Consider the following 11231-nt stretch of genomic DNA (forward strand, 5'->3'; position numbering starts at 1 on the left):
ATTTCTTTGTGTACCTCCAAAAACCTTGGACTAGCTTGTGTTGCCTCAAGTAGTTCATGTTTAGTGTCAATGAGGGTCTTGTAATAGTGTCCCATTGGCTCAAATAGGACTTCCTAATCAATGCCCAATGTAATAGACTGTGTGTACTGGCTTCAACATCAGTAAAGTAATCCTGTAAATTCCATGGTCTAGTGTTCTACTGAGAATAATGAACCCATCAGCTTTTAGGGGCAGTGCTGCAAAGGTCTGAATTCAACGTGGTACCAGCATCAGTGGCACTGGAGGCTCTCCTAAAGTGATTTAAGGTGTCAACATCTTATTGCTATGGGTAAGAATATATATGATGTGTTTGATTAAGGTTTACAGATGTTGCTGAGGACAGCAGAAGCTCATTTATGCAGGGCTCCCTGATGAGTTTTACCTTGTACAGTATGTTTTTGCTGTCTGCCATGTGCTCATACATGGCGGGACATGCATCAGTCTAAAGCCTGTGGAGTCAAGGTAAAGAGTGCAGCGCTACGCATTGGCGGATTCATTCATTCATGACAGCAGTAATTCACTCAGCGTGTGGTACTGTACTTCATAGTCCTTCAGCCAACAAATGTACGTTTCAACTCGGAACACGATAAGCCTTGACTTTGCTTTTAAGTTCAATCTAGTGCTGGTATCTTTTTTTGAGTGCAGGTCATGTGATCAGATTGTAGTTCTGCAGTGAGTGACCTGCAACACAGGAAGTAAGTTTATCACAAAGCAACAGCAAGATTTAAATTAATGTTTTATCTGCATTAAAACACTACAGTAAAAAAAAAAAAAAAAAACTGCCAAGTAGCAGGAGGTCTTGGAACACCAGTGTTAATGTACCAATAACACAAAGCAATTAGCAAACTGTGCAAGCCATTTGTATATTAATCCTTAATATGCATGTTAATGTGTTAATAATGCTGGAGCCCCCTGATAGTCTGCGTAAACACCCTGACTTAAAAAGAGTGTTTCCAGGTGGATCTTTTTAAACCCCCCCCACCCCTACCCTCCACAAGAAAACAAGCAGGGCAAGCTTGAGATTGCTGTATGGAAACCTTGAATTGTTTACAGTTTGCTCTTAACAAGTGAGGGCCCAGTGGCCTAATGGATAAGGCATCAGCTTCCGGAGCTGGGGATTGTTCCACCTGGGTCGTTCATTTATTTTTCAAAGTTCAGTGTTGAAATAATAATATATATTTTAGAAAAAATCTGCTGCAAATGCAATTTTTTCTGTTTAAAGTCCTTATTAAAGCTTTGTGCAAAACAAAAGGCAAGGATAATGAAAGTTGCAGTTTTATCTTCAATGGTATTTTTTTAGCTCAGTTTTGTTTGACAATGAAACACAGAAACATTGCAATATTAAACTCAATGACAGTAGTTATTATATACATTTCTGAAATTGCTATAAATAAGTGTTTTGTAACCAGTAGAAAGCACATGGGGGATCAGAGCCTGGCAGAGACACAAGGAGGGCAGTTTTATCGCACCCTTACTCCAGCCTGCAATCTGCAGCTCCAGAAAAGGGAAACAAAAACATATACTGTTACAACACAAGCAGCATGCAACTGAGAGGGTTGTGTGAGGAAAGGAGGGACCAAAGCATTTAACATTCCCCTTTGTTGTAAAGGCCTTGATGAATCAGGCCCTGGGGGTATCTGCAATAACAGCCTGCAATAAAGGGGTTCTAACAGCAGGGGGCTCTGTTGAGGCAGCAAGCTCCACAAGGCCTCAGCATAGTCCTTCTCTAGCTCCACACCCATCACTTCAAACAGGGCTTCCTAAACCCATCCCCGGGACCCTGTGTCTGCTGGTTTTTGTTCCAGCTCAGCTCTCAATTGCTTAACTAAACCCTTAATTGAACTAATAATTAGCTTAATTAGACCTTTGTAATTGTTTTCAGCTCTGAAACAGGTGGAGATTTCAACTGAACTCTTGAAATCTGCAACTTTTTAGGAGCTGAGACCAATTAAAAAGGTCTGATTAAGCTAAGTGTTAGTTAAAGGAAGGGTTTAGTGGGAATGGAAACCAAAGAGCAGGCTTGGGAAGCCCAACAAGGAGACTCTTTGGAGGCTCTTTCACTTCCTGTGTTACAGGTAATAGGACGCAACTTTTAAAGTCGAAGGGATAGAATTGATAGCGGCAGAATACCCGAACATTAGATTTACAATCTCTGTGTGTTTTAGTACCTGGCTAAATCAATAATAAATGAATACATGCTACATGCTTGAAAGCAGTGGTAATGGAGCATGGTATAGCTATGGAGAGAACCTCTGTTTCTGCTACATGCTGTGTTACTGTAGGTTAGTGTGTCGTGTGTAAGGGTGCCTCTTCATTAATGTATACGAGATCGGCTTATGCAGTTTAACTTGTTAGAAACGGTGTGTCCTGTGCCTGAGAGAACATCAGCACTCAAAGTAAAGCATACTGGCATTTTCTCAAACCCTTTTTTCAGACCAGGACAGTGTTGCAGGATACAAGGAGACCTAATACTGGAGTCTGCACAAAAGAATCCCTAACTAATGTGATTCCTCACACTGCCCAGTGCTCTAGCACGGTGACTGGAGGATGCAATGAGCTCTATTGAGCAAGGAATCGAATTCCAGGAAGTTTAGAGTCACGAATCTAGCAGAAGCTTCTGTAATGGGGTTTGTGGTTTCTTGTCTGTTGTGGGTTCCTGACAATTAACTAAGAAGGTGGTGTTTTTTTGTCATCTGATTCCATCAGATCTTCAGGGTCAGTTGAATTGGTTTTCCACGCCTTGCAGGTCTTTTCATAATTAAAGTGAGCAAATCTATGATTTTACACCCAGAGGCAGCCACAGTTGAGACGGGTAGAGGACATGTAAGGCGGTCATGACTAACCCGTCAAATAAATCCAACATTTTCAGTTGGGACAAAGAGCCACTGGAACCCAGGGGACCAGACAATGAAGGGTCTGGCTCTACAGAGTTAATGAAGAGAGAGCTGCTGGAACCCAGGGGACCAGACAGTGAAGGGTCCGGCTCTACAGAGTTAATGAAGAGAGAGCTACTGGAATCCAGGGGACCAGACAGTGAAGGGCCCGGCTTTACAGAGTTAATGAAGAGAGAGCTGCTGTAACCCAGGGGACCAGACAGTGAAGTGTCCGGCTCTACAGAGTTAATGAAGAGAGAGCTGCTGGAACCCAGGGGACCAGACAGTGAAGGGCCCGGCTCTACAGAGTTAATGAAGAGAGAGCTACTGGAATCCAGGGGTCCAGACAGTGAAGGGCCCGGCTCTACAGAGTTAATGAAGAGAGAGCTGCTGTAACCCAGGGGACCAGACAATGAAGGGCCCGGCTCTATAGAGTTAATGACGGGGAGGGAGTGCTGGTGATGGACTGAGATTTGTTGTTGTCCCATGTAGTTGAATAAAATCATCCCCCTAGCTAGATAACTACATGGAGGGCCCAGTGGCCTAATGGATAAGGCATCAGCCTCCGGAGCTGGGGACTGTGGGTTCGAGTCCCACCTGGGTCATTCATTTATCTTTCAGTAGCTCTTTAATATAGGTGTGGTTTTCAGTGGGGGCTAGACAAAAAATGTTTTTTTTTTATGTTGAAGAATAATTAAATAAATAGCAACACATTTAGTTTAACTCAAGAATTGACTGTTTTATTGAATAAGATCAATTTTCACATGAAGCAAATATGTTTTTATTTAACTCAAAAACTGAATATCTTGTCCTACTTTTAAAACCTTTTAACACCCCTAAAACTATAGGCCTTATCACCCAAGAATGTCACTCTGAGTCACAACTGTGACATATGGACATTTTGTTTCCTTCAGTGTGATTCATGTGCCCAGATATAGTTCAGCTAATGGTGTGGGGGGTCAATTATAACATTACAACTGACCTGGACCCACTGAGCCATTACTAAACCTCGAGTTCCAGCAAGAAACAACAAAACTAAGAGCAAGCAATTGTGTCAGTTATAAGTGCAGAGATCAAGGATGAGAATGCTGAACGCCTGGATCCATTAACTGGATAACACAGGTATATATCACAAGAAAACCGGGCGAAAACTAGGTCTACTAGGTCAAACTATCGACTTTTGTAGATAAAATCTCTTTAGCACAGACAGTCCCCCTTCCACAGGCAGACAGAGACCTGAACTGAGCATGTGTCGAGTGAGTGACGACAGTCTAGCTTGCTTCTGATTGGAGAAATTCAAGGTATTACAACTGTCCCCGGTCTCCCCTATATATATATATATATGATATGATATGTTTATATATTTCTATCCAGCTGAAGAAGGAGTTGCAGTCCGAAGCGTCCTGATCTGCTTTCTTTTTTTTTTTTTTTTTTTTTTATCAATTCTTCACAATTCTAAGTCCTAAATAAATCATTCCAAGATCTTTCAAAAAAGCAGCTAATGGCGGACAAAGCATGACCGCAGAAATGCAATTCTAGTGAAAAATCAGAACGAGGCGAGTTAAACCCTCACACAATCAGTTAAAAATAAAAGGATTAGATCTATTTGATCAAAAAAACCAATCCTCAACGAACCATTTCTCAAAGGTATGTGGAGAGGACGCCCTGGGACTTTTTTAAAAAATATATATCTATATTTAGGACTGTTTTTTAAAACCCTTTTTGATAAAGCAGATGCCGTTCTTGAAAACACTGTAATCGTTTTACAGAGGGTTGATCGATTGTCTAATAAGTTCTGTGAATAGGGCCCAGTGTTTAAATGTAACCTATTTGATTGATCTAAACGTTTCTAGGGGACTTTGACAAAAATGAAGTGAGTGTGAGGAAATGTGTTTCTCGGGATGTGTTTCTCTGCTGGTTTGACTGCTGTTAAAAACGCGTTATATAATATTACATCAATCCCGCGCTGTACAAATGTGCTTTAAGGGAAACAGGCAATGATCTTTCAACCAATCAGATGGCGTATGCGTGCACTAACAGGATGCTTTCTATTATCCATATCTGATAGATTATCAATGGGGTTATTATAATGAGCAATGGCTGCACTTTCAACTGCCTGAACATCTGCTTATCTCTCTGTAAATAACGCACTGTCGATACGAGTCAAATCAGACACAAGCTGCTGGGCTGATCAGATTCGGAGTGCGTGTGCGTGTGCGTGTGCGTGTGCGTGTGTGTGTGTGTGTGTGTGTGTGTGTGTGTGTGTGTGTGTGTGTGTGTGTGTGTGTGTGTGTGTGTGTGTGTGTGTGTGTGTGTGTGTGTGTGTGTGTGTGTGTGTGTGTGTGTGTGTGTGTGTGTGTGTGTGTGTGTGTGTGTGTGTGTGTGTGTGTGTGTGTGTGTGTGTGTGTGTGTGTGTGTGTGTGTGTGTGTGTGTGTGTGTGTGTGTGTGTGTGTGTGTGTGTGTGTGTGTGTGTGTGTGTGTGTGTGTGTGTGTGTGTGTGTGTGTGTGTGTGTGTGTGTGTGTGTGTGTGTGTGTGTGTGTGTGTGTGTGTGTGTGTGTGTGTGTGTGTGTGTGTGTGTGTGTGTGTGTGTGTGTGTGTGTGTGTGTGTGTGTGTGTGTGTGTGTGTGTGTGTGTGTGTGTGTGTGTGTGTGTGTGTGTGTGTGTGTGTGTGTGTGTGTGTGTGTGTGTGTGTGTGTGTGTGTGTGTGTGTGTGCGTGTGTGTGTGTGTGTGCGTGTGTGTGTGTGTGTGTGTGTGTGTGTGTGTGCGTGTGCGTGTGCGTGTGTGTGCGTATTGATGTGCAACCTTGACTAAGATAAGCGCTTATCATTTTAAAAACCCCATGAGCAATGTGCACTTTCTATAAAGATCATATGATGTTATTTAAAAAAAAAATAATAATAATAAAATCCTTCGACTGACAGCTAGCGTTCCAGCGTTCGTTAGCTGGCCTCCTTCGTACGGGTTTGTTTTTATCCCTGTTGTGTGGAATGCAGACGGTTTTGTTCAGCAGACAGATTTCCAAGGCGTCTTTTAAACTTAACCCATTAAATGCTAACCGTTTCCCTGTTAAAAGCACAGCGAAGGGCTGTGAAGCGCATTGCAAACAGCAGAAAGCATATTGAGAGGTACATTAAAACTGAGTATAGGATTTCCAATTGCAACCTTTCAACCCGCAGGGGAAACAGTGCTACTGTACCACCTTTACACTGAAAAAAAACGCTTAAATGCATTATTATTATTATTATTATTATTATTATTATTATTATTATTATTATTATTATTATTATTATTATTAAGCTAAATAATTGTAACAGCGCTAATTATCTCAGTACAAAACAGTCAAGATGTGTCATTATTATAATATTATTGTGCGCTGGTCTCTAATTGTTTTTAAAATGCTGTAACAGCGTATTAACAGCTACCCATTTAATGTACAAAAAAAATAAAAGAAATAAAAGAAATAAAGAAAATTCAGAACAAAGACACAAATGTTCTGTCTTGCTGACAAAAAAAAAAAAAAAAAAAAAAAAAAAAAAACCCCTCCGCGTCAGTACAAACTACATTTCCCAGAGCGCCTCGTTTTGTGGGCGGTGCGGAGTTTGCTAACAGCTCTGAAGCATGTCAGGCTCACGGCACCGTGTGTAAAAGCAGCAGCCCGCGGGGGTTCCCAGCTCAGTGTCTGCGGTATAGTCAGCAGCCGGCTCGGCTTGGAGGATTCTTCTGTTTTTTTTTTGCAGTGTCGTGATTTTTAGGTTGGATTCCTCATAACAGCACAGCGGCTGCAGAGTGCAGCGAACACCACTGCCATAGTAAACGCTAACAAAGTAACTTCGGTAAAGTGGGATGGCAATATCAAGGACTAAGCTGGCTGCAGGACTAGGGGTGGCAGGGCTCCTGACGGCTGTCATTGGCACTGTGCTGGTGTTCGTCGGACCGCTCATTGTAGACGAGCAAATAGTCAAGGTACAGTAAAAGTGTTTTTTTTTTTTTTAAGAAACATACCCATAATAATAATTTATAAAATGTTGTCACACAAGGTAGACTGTTAAATCCACAGTATAACATGGGAAAGGGGCAGGTATCCAGTGATAAACCTTTATAAGGGGTTATCCAGAGTTTAATATATTATTTGACAGTGTCTTAAATGTGTTAAGAATATGTCGTTTGGCCTGTAATATATTAAAACAAAAAAATAACAAAAGGCAGATGTTAGTACCAGGAGGGTTTATACTGGCACGAATGCAGCTGGTTTCTCTGCACAAAAACTTCTTAACATTCTCTTTCTCTAAACCACAATAAAGGAAAAAACTAATCTTTGTCTTCAGCCCTGAATTACAGGTCACAGTGCTAGAATGCAGCTCCTTCTTCCGTGCCTCATACTCTGCACCCCGAGCGTGCCCGCGTTTCAGTTTGTGTGCACGCTCTCTCCTCTGCCTTTTTATAATGTTTATTACACTGTGTAACACAATTTTTGTTCCTGGGTAGTAAGTGTTATTTCCTAATTGCTTATGCCTGAAAAGTATAGAAAATGGCTATTATTCCCCACAGACTTTGCTTTTGTGACCAGGACAGTGATATTTCAAAATATCACTATTTCCAATGGGAAAGCAGGCAAATGCGTGTCTTTTCGTTCACATAAAGCCAGAAAAAAACAACATATGAATCCAAATAAACATGTATTTATACTAAAGTAATACAAAGATGGCTACAAAAGATTTAGAAGTGAGTAGTTTTTCGAGATTTATGATTATACTGTATTTACAGGAACAAAAAATAAATAAATTGTTACACAGTGTTATTATTTGTTTATTTGGCAGGCACCTTTATCCATGATGAGTTAGAGACTAGGTTGTGTGAACTGTGCATCAGCTTACCGTAGCGTCTAGGAGGTTCAGTGACTTACTCAGGGTCACACAGTGAGTCAGGGGCTGAGCCAGGAGCAGCTCCTGAACTCATCACGAGATAAGGGGGAAACATGCCTTCAGTTTTCTTTTGTTTTTTGAACACAGTGAACTGGCGTGCCCTTTGCTTAGTTAGTTCAGCTTCCCCTGGCTGTGTTTCACAAGAGCTGGCACTGCTAGCTGTCCTGCCTGCTTCGCCGACTTGGTATTGTACCATCCCTGGCTTCAGTTTGGCATAAAACGCAGGCACAATTAAGCCATAAAAAATAGACCCAGTTACATAAGAGTTAAACAGGAGCCGATGTCAGTGTCAGTCATTATAAATAAATCATTCTAGAATATATAACAAGCACATTAGGAATCGACTGCTGTTTCTCTGTTTGGGTAGAGTTTGTTTTTGGTGTTTGTGTTTTTATTTAAATGTCATTTGTGTTTTGTGAGCGTGCCTGGTAAATTTAAATGGTGCTCAGAAATGGTGCTTGTAAGTATGTCTCACTGGCTGATCACATGCTGTTATGCCAAGTGTTATTGTCAGTTTAATTTTTGCTTCTGTGCTGTTCAGTGGTGTTAAGCTGAGGGAACACAAAACCAGGTTGTGGCTTGGAACTAGGTTTCAGGAGATTAGTGCATCCCAGTGCACTGCACACCAGAGAAGTCTTGGGTTTTGAAACAGCCACCTGAAACTAGGTCTTCCGGTCACCTGGAACCAGGTTTTAAGCTGCTGTTCTGAAAAAAAGTGTCTCTGTGTTCCCTCAGCTTTAACCTGCTTCTGTTTCCTTCTCAGAATGTGCAGATAAACCCCAACAGTGGCTTGCCTTACACCATGTGGAAAGATCTGCCTGTGCCTTTCTTCATGTCCGTCTACTTCTTCGAGGTCCTCAATTCCAACGAGATTCTTCAGGGGGAAAAGCCTTTGGTGAGACAGAAGGGTCCCTATGTGTACAGGTAAGACCGCTGAGCCTCTCCTAATTATCGGAAATCCTGAGGGTGGGGCGGGGTATGTCAAAAGAGACGCTTTGTGATGCGACTGCTCTCCGAGTCCATCTGGAATGAGACAAGGCTGTGAGTGTTTAAGTGATCTCGCGCTTGCTTTCAGTTACGTTAATACATATCGCTGTACTAATCTTCCAGCTAAACAATCCAGGGCTCCCTAATTCCTTTTAGGGTTTGGAAGGATTGTTAAACATTCCAGGTTAATGGTCATTTCAGTGCTATTCTTAATTGATTTCCACAGAGGCAGTGATATTGTAGCCCTGCTGGCAGGGAAGTGCATCTTGCTGTTCCATTTAAGTGTATTTGTATTCTACCAATATAACACTGCTCTTAGGAAGTAAATCTGCTTTAAAAAAACAAAAAAAAAAACGAATGTTGTCTTATTTTATGAGCTGGCAATTAGAGACTGCCTCATTTAGAAGCACAATAAAGGTTAATGACCCAGTTATATACTTTCATAACCAGCAGGCTGAGTGGCACAGAAAAAAACACAGAACACTAATGAAGGCAGAAAACAGACCGTTTTCAAAGTCTAGAAAATTGGAGTTCGTAGCGAATACTGAAAAATCCCAAATGCAATCCCTCCTGTGCTGTCACTATAGTACACTATTATTATTATTATTATTATTATTATTATTATTGTTATGTAGCAGATGCTACACAGGACAGTGCTTTAAATGGATAGCATTCTTTTTTTTTTGTGATGAAAATATACCTTGGCAAAGCGAAGTACCCAATCCAGTGGGCAGCTTTCAAACAATAATATGACCCCCTCCCAAAAACCCCTCTTGAACGCCTCTCTGTCTCCACGCTGCAATGCATTTCTCACAGATAACACCCGTGCCATCATGCGCTTTCCTGTTTGTTCCCAATGTATTTGATTGCTTGTTCTTTAAATAAGTGGCTTGTGTAATTTCAACACTTGACTGGTGTTCCCCCAAAATTCAAGCACTTGCATCACGCTGCTTAACAAACTGACAAACCGTCACTCCAAACTCTCGATCAAAGTTGAGCAAAACCGTGAAATGGGTTGATTTGAACAACCTGTAAGCCACAGCTCGATTTTAGAGCATTTTACAAAACTGAGGTGTCACCCTGGATTTCTTCAACCACCTATCTGTGGTTATCCCTAATAAAAAAGGACTAATGAAATCCAGGTGCATTCTGCAGTGCTGTAAAATGCTCTAAACGGCTCTAAGGAGTTACTCAGTGGCTTATCCAGGGGAGGTTTGTGTTTTTGAGGTTGCCAGTGAAATAGGTGTGTGTGTGTGTTTTTGTATTACGTTGTGTTTCCAGAGGAAATTCACTGCTTCACACCCTGCTGTACATCTTGCTCAGTGCTCTGTTCTGTGTGTGTGTTTCTCTCACAACACAGGGAATTCCGTCAGAAAGACAACATAACATTCCACGACAACAACACCGTGTCGTACAGAGAGTACCGGCAGTATCACTTCTTCAGGAACATGTCCATAGGGGACGAGACTGACAAAGTTGTCATCCCCAACATGCTGGTGTTGGTGAGTTCGTTGCATTGCAGATCTCTCCCACATGGACACACAGTACCCTCCCTCCCTGCTCCCCCTGTCGACAAGCCTCGGCTGCCCATGACCTTGTCCCTCCAGATCCTTGGCAGTAGTCAGTGGTCCCTGCTGTGAGGGTGCAGTGGTGGGGTCCCCCAATGCAGCAGGACTCATGTCTCGTTTTTCTCTTCATTGCTCCAGGGAGTTGCTGTGATGATGGAGGACCTGCCCTACGCTATGAAGCTGGTCTTGAGCACGGCTTTCAAAACTTTCAAAGAGGAGCCCTTCCTCAGCCTGAGCGTGGGGGAGCTGATGTGGGGATACAACGATCCCCTGGTCGACTTTCTCAACAAACACTTCCCAGGCATGCTGCCATTCAAGGGCAAGTTCGGGCTGTTCGCTGACGTGAGTACGATGCGCGTTTCTGCGACGTGTTGAGTTCTAATAAACCGATAGCACTGCTTTTAAGAAAGACCTTTGCATTGAAGGCGTTTCACAGTGAGTCTGAATTCTGACTACTGAAATGTCATCACCGGAGGGTTGCAGGTGAGAACAGTGTGAGTGCCTGTGTGGGTCGTTGTGACACGATGCACCGTGGGGCTGGCACTGATTACACACCTTTAAAAACAACAAACCCACAGCTTCTGCTGGACTCTTCTTTTCACAGTTCAACAACTCCAACACTGGACTGTTCACGGTTCATACAGGCGTGGACAACATCAGCAAAGTGCACATGGTGGATTCATGGAACGGGCTAAAAAAGGTAAGGTCAGGGACTGTGTGTGAGGCGGCAGAAACAAGAGTTACTGTACAAATTCACATTGTGTCTGTATACTGAACTTCTAGTAACACATAGAACAGGCAGTGCATTGATCTCATTTCGACAAGGATTTCCACACAGT

At 42.3% G+C, this 11231-nt stretch overlaps 1 protein-coding gene and 1 non-coding gene across 2 annotated transcripts; both read left to right on the forward strand.

Moving 5' to 3' along the window:
• Window positions 1-3444: 3444 nt before the first annotated feature.
• On the forward strand, window positions 3445-3517 carry trnar-ccg. The gene has a single exon. It is a non-coding gene; the product is annotated as a tRNA-Arg (tRNA).
• Window positions 3518-6208: 2691 nt separating this feature from the next.
• LOC121297228 (scavenger receptor class B member 1-like) lies at window positions 6209-11179 on the forward strand. Its single transcript, XM_041223394.1, has 5 exons — window positions 6209-6878; window positions 8601-8761; window positions 10185-10326; window positions 10531-10734; window positions 10997-11179. Exons 1-5 carry the CDS (start codon window positions 6759-6761, stop codon window positions 11165-11167), a joined length of 798 nt encoding a protein of 265 aa, XP_041079328.1. The 5' UTR covers window positions 6209-6758; the 3' UTR covers window positions 11168-11179.
• Window positions 11180-11231: the final 52 nt, after the last annotated feature.

Source organism: Polyodon spathula, chromosome 22 (assembly GCF_017654505.1).
Source record: "Polyodon spathula isolate WHYD16114869_AA chromosome 22, ASM1765450v1, whole genome shotgun sequence".
NCBI classification, from domain to species: Eukaryota; Metazoa; Chordata; class Actinopteri; order Acipenseriformes; family Polyodontidae; genus Polyodon; species Polyodon spathula.

Coding starts and splice junctions, on each gene's coding strand:
- LOC121297228 (XM_041223394.1), top strand. CDS start 6,759: ATGGCAATATCAAGGACTAAGCTGGCTGCAGGACTAGGGGTGGCAGGG. Junction 6,879..8,600: donor TAGACGAGCAAATAGTCAAG/GTACAGTAAAAG, acceptor TTTCCTTCTCAG/AATGTGCAGATAAACCCCAA. Junction 8,762..10,184: donor AAGGGTCCCTATGTGTACAG/GTAAGACCGCTG, acceptor CTCACAACACAG/GGAATTCCGTCAGAAAGACA.